Source organism: Bos grunniens, chromosome 20, assembly GCF_055505025.1.
Source record: "Bos grunniens cultivar Pamir isolate PY7600 chromosome 20, Bosgru_T2T1.0, whole genome shotgun sequence".
NCBI classification, from domain to species: Eukaryota; Metazoa; Chordata; class Mammalia; order Artiodactyla; family Bovidae; genus Bos; species Bos grunniens.
The window spans coordinates 63,863,245-63,876,189 of record NC_141184.1 but is presented as its reverse complement, the minus strand read 5'-3'; the positions used below and the strand labels follow the sequence as shown (position 1 = coordinate 63,876,189).

At 37.2% G+C, this 12,945-nt stretch overlaps 1 protein-coding gene across 2 annotated transcripts; it reads left to right on the top strand.

Annotated features, from left to right (window-relative positions):
* The first annotated feature begins 17 nt into the window (after positions 1-17).
* On the top strand, positions 18-10,533 carry ANKRA2 (ankyrin repeat family A member 2). 2 transcript variants are annotated; one of them, XM_086362133.1, is made up of 9 exons: positions 18-518; positions 2,473-2,864; positions 3,485-3,643; positions 5,647-5,712; positions 7,821-7,918; positions 8,397-8,522; positions 8,777-8,843; positions 9,344-9,424; positions 10,013-10,533. In XM_086362133.1, the coding sequence occupies exons 2-9, from the start codon at positions 2,576-2,578 to the stop codon at positions 10,066-10,068; spliced, it is 942 nt and encodes a 313-aa protein (XP_086218259.1). In that variant the 5' UTR covers positions 18-518; positions 2,473-2,575; the 3' UTR covers positions 10,069-10,533. The 2 variants fall into 2 exon arrangements, with proteins under 2 accessions (XP_086218259.1, XP_086218260.1); XM_086362134.1 differs by having other exon boundaries at positions 2,473-2,877.
* The last annotated feature ends 2,412 nt before the right edge of the window (positions 10,534-12,945 follow it).

The following is a 12,945-nucleotide window of genomic DNA, read 5'->3' as shown; positions in this document are numbered from 1 at the left end:
ATGGTGGAGGAGGAGGCGTGGCCAGAGCGCGAGGCCAAGGCCAGGCGATAGACCCAGAACCATGGCTGAAATGACGCTATCTCTGTAGTTACTGGGATCGTAAAGATCGCGCAGCACAGCGGCGGGAAAATACCTGGAAGTCCTCTCGGCTGCAACGACGCCGAACGCTTTTTGGCCGGAAACCGAAAGCAGAAATCGGAAGTGACGTCGCGATCACAACAAGCCGGGGCTTGGCTGGGGTCTTGCAGTGACTCTGGCCGCAGATGGAGAGGCCCGACTCGCTGTGGACTGTCGAGAGTGGTTGCCAGGCCCTGCGCCCCGACCCGGGCAGCCTCCGGTCCCTGTTGCCGGGGCCGGCCCGCCGCGGTTGAGCCAGAGTTTCCGCCCGCCGTGCCGGAGCCGCGCTGGGAGTTTTTTCGGGCAGAGCTGGCGGGTGGCGACAGAACGAGACTTCCCTCCCTGCCACAGTCTCCCCTCCAGCGGGTTCCTGTCCTGGGACGCCGGGACACCTGTCGCCTGTGAGGCATCATTCTCATAGCGCCTTCCTTTCCTCGTAGGGCAACTCCAGGACGAAGAACGGTGGGCGGGGGGTTCCTGTTATTAGCACCCACTGGGGAATAACCCAGTTGCCCATTTTATTTCGTTAGGGCCGCTCTCCCCTTCTCCCTGCGCTCTGACTGGTTGAGGTGATTCTAGCTTTACCTCTTTTTTCTCACCGCCTCCTTTTCTGGATCGTCACCCCCACCCCCCCGCCCCTTCTTTTCTTATACTTCAAAATTATGGCTTACCCGGTCAATTTTGCTTCTCCTCCTCTCTAGACTGGTGCCAAGATAAGCATTCTATTTCCACTTGGTTTAGAAAGAATTGGTTTCTTTTGCTTTAGTGCTGCTTTTTATTTTAATGAACGGAGTGATGGGAGTCATGAGCTCCCTGTTCTCTGCGGTGGACATCGATTATGATTACCTACCCTGACTACTCAAAGGATTGTTATAAAAATTAAATAAAAACATAAAAAGGATTGTTATAAAAATCTCGGAAGATGTTTTAAAACTGTAAACAGGGGCTATCTGTAAAATGTATGATTTGCCAACTTTTACTTCACTGTGATCCTCTTTTAGTTCCAATTAATTACAACTTTAAAACACCTTGCACACTCAAAATTTCTAAGAGGCAGTAAGCCTTAACGTGATAAAATTGTTTTGTTTCGTCCCTAAGTCCTGTCCCACTCTTTTTGCGACTCCGTGGACCGCAGCCTGGCAGGCGCCTCTGTCCATGGGGTTTCTCAAGCGAGAATACTGGAATGGGTTGCCATTTCCTTTTTCCCGACACAGGGATTGAACCCACATCTCCTGCATTGGCAGGCGAATTTTTTACAACTGAGCCACTGGAAAGATTATGAAAAAATTAACTGGATGCTATTTATTTTCTTCCTGTCTCAGTGACTATATATCTATGACAATTATATATCTTGGAGTTATTTTTTTAGAAGCAAATTTAGGTACAAAAATGAAATTTCTCTTCAGATTATATATATTGAGGTCCATAGGAAAGTGCCAGTGATTACCTTACTGAAAACTCATTTAAAACAGTGGTAAATGATTCAGTAACAGATGTGCTTATAACCTGTATTTTGAGAATTCACATTTTTTGAGTTTATGTCTTGACAATATTTGGATAAAAATCATTAATCCTTATTTCTTAATACTTATTACAAAGATTGGGGCCCAAAATTATACTTAAATCTTAATATCCTAGAGATGCTAAAGCAAAGGAAACCAATTCATAATCTATTTTTTATTTTTCATAAAAATGAAAATTGTCATTTTTCATATTAATAAAAGCCTGTATTAAGTTGCTAACACTTGATCTGAACAAAAACTGATTAATAAATATGTCTTCAGTTATCATAACCAAGACTTTGTAAAGCCTTTCACTACTCAGGAACCAAGGATACTGTAGTTGCTGATCTATTTGTGTACAAATGGATTCTACCTTTTCTTAAATTCAAACTGAGAGCAAGTTATAAACAGCATGTTGAAAAATGAACCTCAGATTAGAGGTTAATATTTTTTAACATGAAAAGTTTATTTTTGTTGTTAGCCTGATTTTTAAAAAATCCAGTTAGCAGTGTTCAGGAATAGGAAAGGGAAGGGAAGGGTAAGTACAGTTTGTGGGACCTAGTAATGGAGGTGAAAATGTTACTGTATTTCATCTGATCTTTGCCAAGATCCTGTGAGATTATTGGTATATCCCCATTTTACAAGTGAGACTGAGGCCTAGAGAGGTTGAGGAACTTATACAGATTCACATCAACTAATAAATGGTGAAACTTGGATTCAGACCCAGGTTTTTCTACCTTTGAACACTATGCTTTTTATTATCTATCGATGCTTCTAAGAGCACTGTTTGCATATGTGATTGAAAATGATTATTTTCTGTACATTAAGTTGATATACTTTTTTTTTCTTTCAGATGTTTTAATACCCAAATTCAAAGAGTATATAGTATACCATTCTTCTAAAACCAAGAGGAAATCATGAAGAAATGTTTTAACTGTTGAAACCCAGTTGAAATCATGGCCACATCAGCAAATCTGGATATTGGAGCGCAGCTGATAGTGGAAGAGTGTCCAAGCAGTTACAGTCTCAGTGGCATGCCAGACATTAAAATAGAACACCCGCCGGACTCCAGTGCAGAAGAAGGATCAGCCCAGGGTGTTGCCATGGGAATGAAGTTCATACTGCCTAACCGATTTGATATGAATGTCTGTTCTCGGTTTGTGAAGTCCTTAAATGAAGAGGATAGTAAAAATATTCAAGATCAAGTTAACTCAGACCTGGAGGTGGCATCTGTCCTATTTAAAGGTTGAAAGTTATGGTATAAATACCTGCATTTGTTTTGTTTTTGTTTGTTTGTTTTTTCCTTTCTGTTCATGAAATTTTCGTTTGGGAAGAGAGTTTGGAAGTCACCTTTTAATATGGTTTTCTAGAATCTTACAGAAACCAGAATTAAATAATTTCATGTTATATAATGTCCATAAGTACATGTTGATTTTTTTTATTTCTTGCTTGATCTTTGTTTACTTACAAATTCTCTACTAAAGTTTCTTATTGTACCTTTTAAAGTTATAGGAGAAAAAAATTATATGTGCCTTTTATAAATGAATTAATTCCATGAATATGTGATTGGCATTAGCTTCTTGTGCTTTAATGCAGTGAAATCTGTCATCACACTGTAGATTTACTTTTATAACCATCTATTGAGTAAAATAAACCTCTCTGGATAATATTGCTCAAGCTTAATATTGATTTTTTTTCTGGAACTTTTACTAGTACAAATTTTTTATGGCAAAAAATAATGTCACTTGAGAACCAGTTGAAGATATTATACGTATTATATTTTTTAATGTAAACATTGACGTAGAACTTGGAAATGCTTTGTTGTTAAAATATTGTTTTAATGTGTTTAAATTAATTTTACTTAGCTGAATGCAATATCCATACATCTCCTTCTCCGGGAATTCAAGTAAGGCATGTCTACACTCCGTCTACAACAAAGCACTTCTCACCCATAAAGCAGTCAACTACTTTAACCAACAAACACAGAGGAAATGAGGTCTCAACCACACCTCTGTTAGCAAATTGTAAGTATTTCCCACTGCTGTATGAAAATATTGTTATTGCTAATGTAATAGTTTCAAGAGTTTGGCTTTGAAACATTATTTTCATTAAATGCATATCCTGTTTTGGAAAGCATAAGTGATATCCTGATAGTTTTAGTAATTTAAAGCTTTCACATATTATCACATATTCAAATATATCATGTTTTATGTTTCTCTGTTGAGAATGGATTGAAACTTTAATTCTTAAAACCTTCATAGTTTTACTATAAAAACTATAGTAAAAAGTTAAATAAAAAACTATAGTAAAAAATGAATTATGAAACTATAAAAAATGAGTTATTCTGAACTTTGGGCAAAGCAAGACATTGTCTTTTTGTGTTCTTGGAGTGGGTTTTACTTGTACACTAGATCACTATCAACAAATGATTTGTAGTAAAAACTGAGTGATCTCTAATATAATTTTTAATCAAAATATAATATGAATATGAAACCACCTCTTAAAAACTTTGAATTTACAATTTTTAAAATGTAGAATTATTCTAAAAGAAATAAAATGAAGATTTTCTGTATAAGTTAGAAAATACTCTATATAGTTCAGATTTCTTAATGAGAGAAAACCAGTCAGCAGTTTGATGTTAGGAACTGTATTTGAGAATATAAGGTAAATGTATCTATATTCTAAAGCATGGTGAAATATATGTCTTTATTTCGGAAACATTCTATCCTTCCAGATTTTGAATCATATCCTGTGACAGGTAAGCTAGAAAGAGTTCATGGACTTTTAACTCCACCTCAGGGCGATTTTTGTTTTTTTGACATTTATGTAAATTTGCATATGGCTCCCAATTGCTTTCCTTTCTGTATTAAGGCCACCCAGTCATATCACCTGAAGTCAAGGATTGAGTGATACTGATTTTAAAGTGAGCTATGATATAACTGTGCCTGTTTGGCTTTGTTTTAAAATAAAGAGATTACCTTAAAATATTCCAGCTATAGTTGTTTTTTTAACCATACTGAGAGGCTTAAGGGATCCTAGTTCCCCAACCAGGAATCAAACCCAGGCCCCTGCAGTTAGAGCACTGAGTCCTAACCACTGGACCACCAGGGAATTCCCCAAAACCATAGCGTTTTTGAGTTTAAAAAAAAAACAGCTGGAGATCATGTGGTTCACAGCCCTCATGATATAGACGAAAATGTTTAATCAGCTCTCCAGGCTCCCACAGCTAATTAGCCAGAGCTAGGTCTGCACTCAAGAATTTACTCTCAAGGCTAGTTTTTCATTTATTTCCTCAGTTCTTCTAAAGTTAAGAAATACCCATTATTTCAAGAAATAATATTTGGGACTTAAAGGAATTCAGTCAATTAAAACACAAGAGTCTTTTAAACCCAAGTTCCTTATAAGCTTGGACAAAGAGAGATTTTAAACTTTTTATTTATTTATTATTTTTATTTGTCTGTGCCAGGTCTTAGTTGGGGCAGGATCTAGTCCCTGACTAGGGATTGGACCCGGGCCCCCTGCATTGGGAGCACAGAATCTTAGACACTGGACCACCAGGAAAGTTCCAAGAGAGATTTTAAAAATTAAGTACCTAAACCATTTCTTTAATTGATAAGATCAGTAACAATTTGAATTGTTAATAATTGTCAATTTGCATATTCATTGACAATAACACTTTGCAGCTGTCAGAATTGCCTTAAACATATATGAGTCAATTCTCAGACTCTTATATGTTTAAGATAATGCTGACATTTGCAAATGTTAGGCTATATTTTTAGTTGAAAAGTGAAAGTGTTACTCACTCAGTGGTATCTGACTCTTTGCGACCGCGTGGACCCAGGCTCCTCTGTCCATGTAATTCTCCAGGCAAGAATACTGCCGTGGATAGCCATTCCCTTCTCCAGGGGATCTTCCCAACCCAGGGATTGTGTTTTGGAGAAGAAAATTGCTACATGAACATAAACAATGAGATGATGGTAGTGTACCCTACAGATACATGTGAAACTTTTTTATGGTATTGTTTCAGCTTTATCTGTTCACCAGCTGGCTGCCCAGGGAGAGATGCTCTACCTGGCTACTCGAATCGAACAAGGTACTAGCCTGTTTTTAAGAATGTATTTAAAACAAATTTAATAGGATTTGTCAGATTTGTTATTTTATTTTTATACAAGAAAGTATAAAAACAAAAAAGAAATGGTTGCATAATCTCACCAGGCAGATAACCCAATAGATTATTTAAAAAGTAATAATCTAAAAAATTATAAAAAGATTATTTAAATAATAATAATAGATTATTTTAAAAATAGTAATGTCATGTATAGCAGTTACAGCTTCACTTACCACCCTAGCCTTTCCTCCAAATGCACGCACTGTAAGTTTCTTACATTTTCAGAAGACTTTTCTGGAGAATATTTCTATTTATACTTGGGGCTATATGTGAGAATATGTATGTGCTTTTTTGGAAAAAAAAATATACACAGTGCATTACACTTTTTTTCACCCATGTAAACACACAAAGATCTGTTTCATTCCTTTTTAATAGGTCTGTGGTTTTGCACTGTATTGCATGTGTACATGTTATGTCTTTATTTTTTAATGAGTCCCCCTGGTAGTAGTTGATTCCAGTTTGTTTTTATTTTAACAATATTGTTGGCATTGTTTTGAAGTATATCCATAGGGTAAATTCCTATAAGTATATTTACTGAGTCAAAAGGTGCATGAATTTTTATATATATATATATATGTAACCAGATGCTTGCCCTATCCTCACACCAGAGTTAGAGTTTCTGCTTCCCCATAACTCCACTGACATGGAATACTATCAGATTTAAATCTTTGCTAATCTCATGGGTGAAAAATGGTATTTCATGCTGGTTTTGTTTGCCTTTTTTAAATTATGGTCTATTTGAATTTCTTTTTGTGTGAACTGCCTGTTTTATATTGATTTATATGAGCTCCTACCTAAATTAAAGAAGTTCACTTTTTGCTTATGTTGCATATCATTTTTCCCCAGTTTCCCATTTTTCCTTTGACTTTATATTTTCAAACAAAAGCTTAACATTTTTAAGTGGTAAACTTTTATCCTTGTGATGTCTGAGTTTTATATCTTGCTTAGAGACGATTTCCTACTCCAAGTTTATAAATAAATTCACTCATGCCTTATTCTAGAATTTCTGTGGTTTCCTTTTTTACATTTCTTTAACCTACGTGGAACATGTTTTGGTGCAATGAGGTAAAGATGGAGTTTTACTCTTGTTTTCATTTTTCGAAACACTAGCCAATTGTCCCAATATTATCAGTTGAACACAGGGCATATGATTAAAAGAGTGGTTTTTTTACTCATGTCATTCTTTTATAAGAAAGGCTCATTTCATCATTTAGAATCATGTCATTCTTTTATAAGAAAGACTTATTTTATCTTTTGTTTGTTTATAAGTATATGAAGATCTTATTCTCAATATACTAAATAAATTTAGGGACGAAACTGTGGACCCAGTAGACTGAGTCTAGGGAGCAAAATTGGTTTTGAGGTAGAATTGCGTAAAACTGTTTTTCAAGTGATTGAGTTTTCATTCACATTATGATACCAAAAATTTGAGAAAATTCAAAGGCAGCAATGTTAACTGGTGAGTAAAAATAGCTTTAATAAGATCTTGGCTGTGATGGATTCATTTTGATATTTGGCAAAACTGATAGAATTATGTAAAGTTTAAAAATAAAATAAAATTAAAAAAAAAAAGATCTTGGACTTTCTATAATATGTATTTATATAATGCTAAGGGCTATCATTAACCTAATTTTTATTGTGATCCTCCCAGTTTTACATTGAGATGAGCAAGGTCTTATTCTGGATGTTAAAGAAATTAAATGATATGCCGGAAAGCGACAGTCAGCATTCAAACTCTGATCTCCTGATTCTGAGTCCGGTGTTCTATGGACTGTCCTGTACCTAGCATTATGTTGTATCCAGTAGTTTATAGTTTTAATAATGTACTGTTTGAACTCAGCTATGTACATTGAACCATATTTTAATACATTCAGACTGAAAATTGCAAAAACACAGTAGTTCAGTGAACCCGAATCAGCACAGTATGAACCTCATTGAGTAACAGTCACCTTTTTAGAATGCCAGTGTTTTCATAGCAATATTAATATGTGGTTGTTAAATTAGATCACAAAAATTGCTTTTCTTTTAAATAGAAAATGTTATCAACCACACGGACGAAGAAGGATTTACCCCTCTGATGTGGGCTGCAGCACACGGGCAAATAGCTGTGGTAGAGTTTCTACTTCAGAATGTAAGGAAAACCCCGCAGACAATGTATATGTACAGTTATTCAAGTTCAGTTAAGTATATAGTAGTTTTTGTATCTCCAGCCAGCTAGATGTAATGGCAGAGGATCAAAAACAAGAAAGTTTACATGTTCTTCTTCATATTCTTGTGGAACTCAGATCTAGTTAAATAGGCAAGTGTAGTCATTCATGAAGCAGTGAGAGAGAAGTGAATGCCCAGCGCAATGGGGAAAAAGTCTGTAAGAGAAGCTTCTTGGAGAAGATATAATTTGGCTCCAAGTGGCAAGACAGTTAGGATCCAGGTAGAGGGAGAAAGGAAGACCTTCAGATGACCTTGATAACGGAGCATCCAGGAGTAGACGTTTGTGTTAGTACTGTGTTAACCCCAGAACGTTACCTGACCTATAATTATTATTGACGAAAGTAACAATATTCTTATTTTCAAAAAACTGAGACGTCTTTTCTCTCCATTTCCCACTCCAGGGCGCTGATCCTCAGCTTTTAGGAAAAGGTCGAGAAAGTGCTCTGTCATTGGCCTGTAGCAAGGGCTACACAGATATTGTCAAAATGCTGCTGGATTGTGGAGTTGATGTAAATGAATATGATTGGGTGAGTCTATAATACTGATTTTTGGGTTTTGGAAAACTATATTTTATTAAACACTTAGAAGAATACCTTTAGTTAATGAAACACCTAGAAGAAGAAGTTACTGTCCTAATTCTGATTTAAGTATTCCTCACAAAATTTTTAAATTAGCTTAAACTACTTTTACATGCCCAATTCTTAGTAAAGCTTCACACAGCAGCACTAAATAATTTGAATCTTATCCTTGAAAAGCTAAATCACCTGTTTTTTTCCCCCAGAATGGAGGGACACCTTTGCTTTACGCTGTACACGGAAATCATGTGAAATGTGTAAAAATGCTCTTAGGTAAGCAGGCAAAGTGGAAACATTGAGAAAATGCCACATGAAGATGTGGTTTTTTACAAGCTGCCTCACGAGAATCGTGAGCTGCCCCTGCCATATTATGCACCCTGGAGCACCCCTTCCCTGAGGCTCTCACGTAGCCCCAGCCCCAGCACACCGCACGCCTGCAGTCACAGCGTCTGTTCTTGCTGCTTTGCTTTCAGAGCTCACATGTGAACCCGTGGCTTTTTTCTCTTTTCTCTACCTACAGTGTCTTTAAGCCGAAGTTCTATCGGTGGTTGTGTATTAGTTTCAGTTGCTCTAGAGGATGCCTGTATGTTTAAAGTGTCTTCCCTCTGACCCACCAGAGTGAATTCTGTGCCCTTCCTGTACTCTGTCAGACCATCCAGAAAATACCCTCCAAATTTGCAAAAAAGCTGTCCCGCTATTTGCACATGAGCCACCATAGACAGACACATCCACGTGTTCATTTTGTTTATGTAGATGTTTCTATTTTGGTATAGAAAATGGAGCTGACCCAACAATTGAAACTGACTCTGGGTATAATTCTATGGATCTAGCTGTAGCCCTGGGCTATAGAAGTGGTAAGTGTTTTAGAATTCTCAGGTTCCATTTTAGTAAAGTTCTGTGATAATAGAAGCCAGTGGTCCAGACTGTTCTCACCACTTGCAGTCATGGAACACGTATGTTATCCTAACTCCTGACATATACTTTTAATTGTGGGTAAAATCAACTGATTCCTACAAAGTCTAGAAATGAGTTTGTTACTGTTACTTTTCACCCACCCAAACAATAGTTGCTGGAGGATAAGTGCACACCTATTTACAGATCTGTTTAATATTTCCTAGCACACTGTTTAAACAATGCTTGATAGTTGCCCTGTCTCTGTTCCTTAGAACAGAGAAATATAAGAACAGCCTTATATTCTGGACTCTTCTTCAGTTCCAAAATTTAGAAACCCAAAACAGAAAAATCCAATAACTTGAACAACTGTTAAAGCCAGTGATAGACTAAGTTTTATGTATTGCATTGTAATCTTATCTCCCTTGAACTATGAGTATATCCTAATTAGAAATTATTTTAGGAAAAAGTTGGTGAGGTTAAGTTGAATTTGATAGTTTTTAAAATTTTGTAATGAGCGTGCTGTAGTCTTGATCACCTGTCTGTTTTAGTTCAACAGGTTATTGAGTCCCATTTATTGAAACTGCTTCAGAACATCAAGGAGTAGACAGAGTCGTCAGAAAGTGTCATCTGCCCTTCGGTTTACCTTTGGCCCTTATAAATGATAGTTTTGTTTACTTATAAATTTTTACCTCAGTTGCAATATTTACTGATTTTTAGTAAGTTTTAATAAGTATTCCTCTGAGTCACTGGTTTATAAAAAAGTTAATGTTGATGGTTTTTTTTTTAATAAATGTGTTTTACTGCATATTTAAAATTATAAGTGAGTGTTTTGTGGCATGTAAATTTTTATGGTACAGATGGTTATCTGTCTTTGTATCAAGTGCTGTAATTTAACGTTTTTGGAAATTATTCCTCCCTATTCATCTTCACTCTTGTCTTAACTCATTGACTTTATATAGGGTTTGCTATAAATCCATAGAAAAAAATTTGTTATTATTGAATTTCAAAATGCACAGTGTGATTGTTTACAAAATGATGTTATAAATGAATAAAGTCCTTTTTTGCTGTTTGCCTGCAGCTTTTTCTTTAAAATTACATAAGATTATTAATGGAATTCGGAGAAGGCAATGGCATCCTACTCCAGTACTTTTGCCTAGAAAATCCCATGGACGGAGGAGCCTGGTAGGCTGCAGTCCATGGGGTCGCTAGAGTTGGACACGACTGAGCGACTTCACTTTCACTTTTCACTTTCCTGCATTGGAGAAGGAAATGGCAACCCACTCCGGTGTTCTTGCCTGGAGAATCCCAGGGACAGGAAGCCTGGTGGGCTGCCATCTATGGGGTCGCACAGAGTCAGACACGACTGAAGCAACTCAGCTGCAGCAGCAGCATTAAGGGACTTAGTTAGGATTTTCAGCTTAGCCCTTCTGTCCTGCCAGGGTGCTCCAGTAGAGCAAACGATACAGTTAAAATAAATTCAACCTAAGTTAATCAACATAGACTTATTACTATTTCTAGAAGTATATTGAGAATATTTTTCTCCCGTGAATAAGCTTTTTGGTAGGAAAAGTCGTCTGGGAAAGAGAAGTCATTTCTTCGATAAAAGTCAGATGTTCTTTACTTCCACTCCAGGAGCACTATAAACTCACGCTGCACCAACATCTGGAAGAGAGAGCAGCAGCTCGCAGTTGGTGTGACCACGAGTTGGGACTTAGGTTAAATCACTTCATCTGGAAAACAGGTGTGACATCAGTTACTACAGTGGGTTGCAAGCCACATAAACTTGATCTAGCTAATTTAAGCAAATGGGAATTAATGGAAGGAAAAGCTGAAGAAGTAGGCAGTCCCAAAGGTTGAAACTAGACCAGCTATCTCAATCAGGAAGTCATGGCCAGCCATGTGGGGTGCCTCTTTGGTAATGCTTAAATCCCTTCATTCATCATTGGGCTCAGGATTAAATTTTCCAGGAGGTAGAAATCCATTTCCCCTGGATATAAATGCACCACTGTATGGAGTTGAGGGGAGAAAGGGGATGACTGTTTAACAACCCACCCTTGCCCCCAGACCACCTAGAAGGCAGGAGGCACAGTCTGCCTAAGGAAAACCACAGGGAGAAAAAAATGATAGATGTTCGCTCCAAAGGCAAGCTCAGTCATATGTGAAAATAGTACTCCTGCTTCCCCCATGTCAGGCATATGCTTTAAACTGATTTTACCTAACACCATTCACCCCTCCATTTGGTTCTTTTTCTTACTAATAGCCCGTATCCATGAAGTGTTAGTTCCTATTCATATTGCATGTGTGTGTCTATGTGGGTATATGCACTCAGTCACTTTGTGATCTGACTCTTTGTGATTCCATAGACTGTAGCTCACCAGGCTCTGTCCATGGAATTTTCCAGGCATGAATACTGGAGCAGGTTCCCATTTCCTCTTTCAAGGGATCTTCCCAACCCCAGGATAGAACCAACATCTCTTGCATCTCCTGCATTGCAGGCCAGTGCGTTACTGCTGAACCATAAAGTAACAAAATCCAGTGATCCATTTGGGCATACCACTCTTGAGTATTGTTTGCAAGTGCTCTCTACAACAGAACAGGCACCAAAAAACATATGCTAGGATTGACTCTAAAATAACCACTTCTCTCCTGGTCTGACTCAGGTTGACAACCAACAGATCTCAGAGAATATCCTGAACAAAATTCCCCTTTCCAATGCTGTGCCTTTTAGACCCAGGGTCCCTGATAATAAGCCCCAGAAAACTCCTTTAAGAAATAGACAGTTAATTAAAACAACAGGAATGATAATTAGGGCCAGTTATAAAATTCCTCTTTTAAAAATTAAATACCTTTTAGGTAGTGTTTGTTGATTGCATAAAAATTTATTTAGAGCTCATGTACCAGACACTGCTTGATGTGAGGGTTAAATATTGAGCAAAACTGGTCCTGCCGTCAAGGTGCTCGCTGCCTAGTACAGGACTAGGGCTCATTACTGCCACAGAGTGAAATACATTAGCAAAATATTTCAAAGGACTTCCCTGGCCATCCAGTGGTTAAGAATTCATGCTTCCCACTGGGAATTTGCTCTATGACTCAGGGAACTCAACCGGGGCACTGCAGTGACCTAAAGGGGTGGAATGGGGAGGGAGGTTCAAGAGAGAAGGGGACATATACCTATGGCTGATTCATGTTGGTGTTTGGCAGAAACCAACACAATACTGTAAAGCAATTATCCTTCAATTAAAAATAAATTTAAAAAAATAGCAGATCAATCATCAAGTATTAAAGTAGAAAAGCATACTACAACTGTTATCTCTACAGAGCAAAATATTGACAATAAACATTTTGACTAGAAAAAAAAGGAATCCTTGCTTCCACTGCAGGGGTGTGGGTTTGTTCCCTGGTCGGAGAATTAAAATCCCACATGCTGCATGGAAAGATCAAAAATTAAAAAAAAAAAAAAAAAAACTCCAATTTTCAAAAA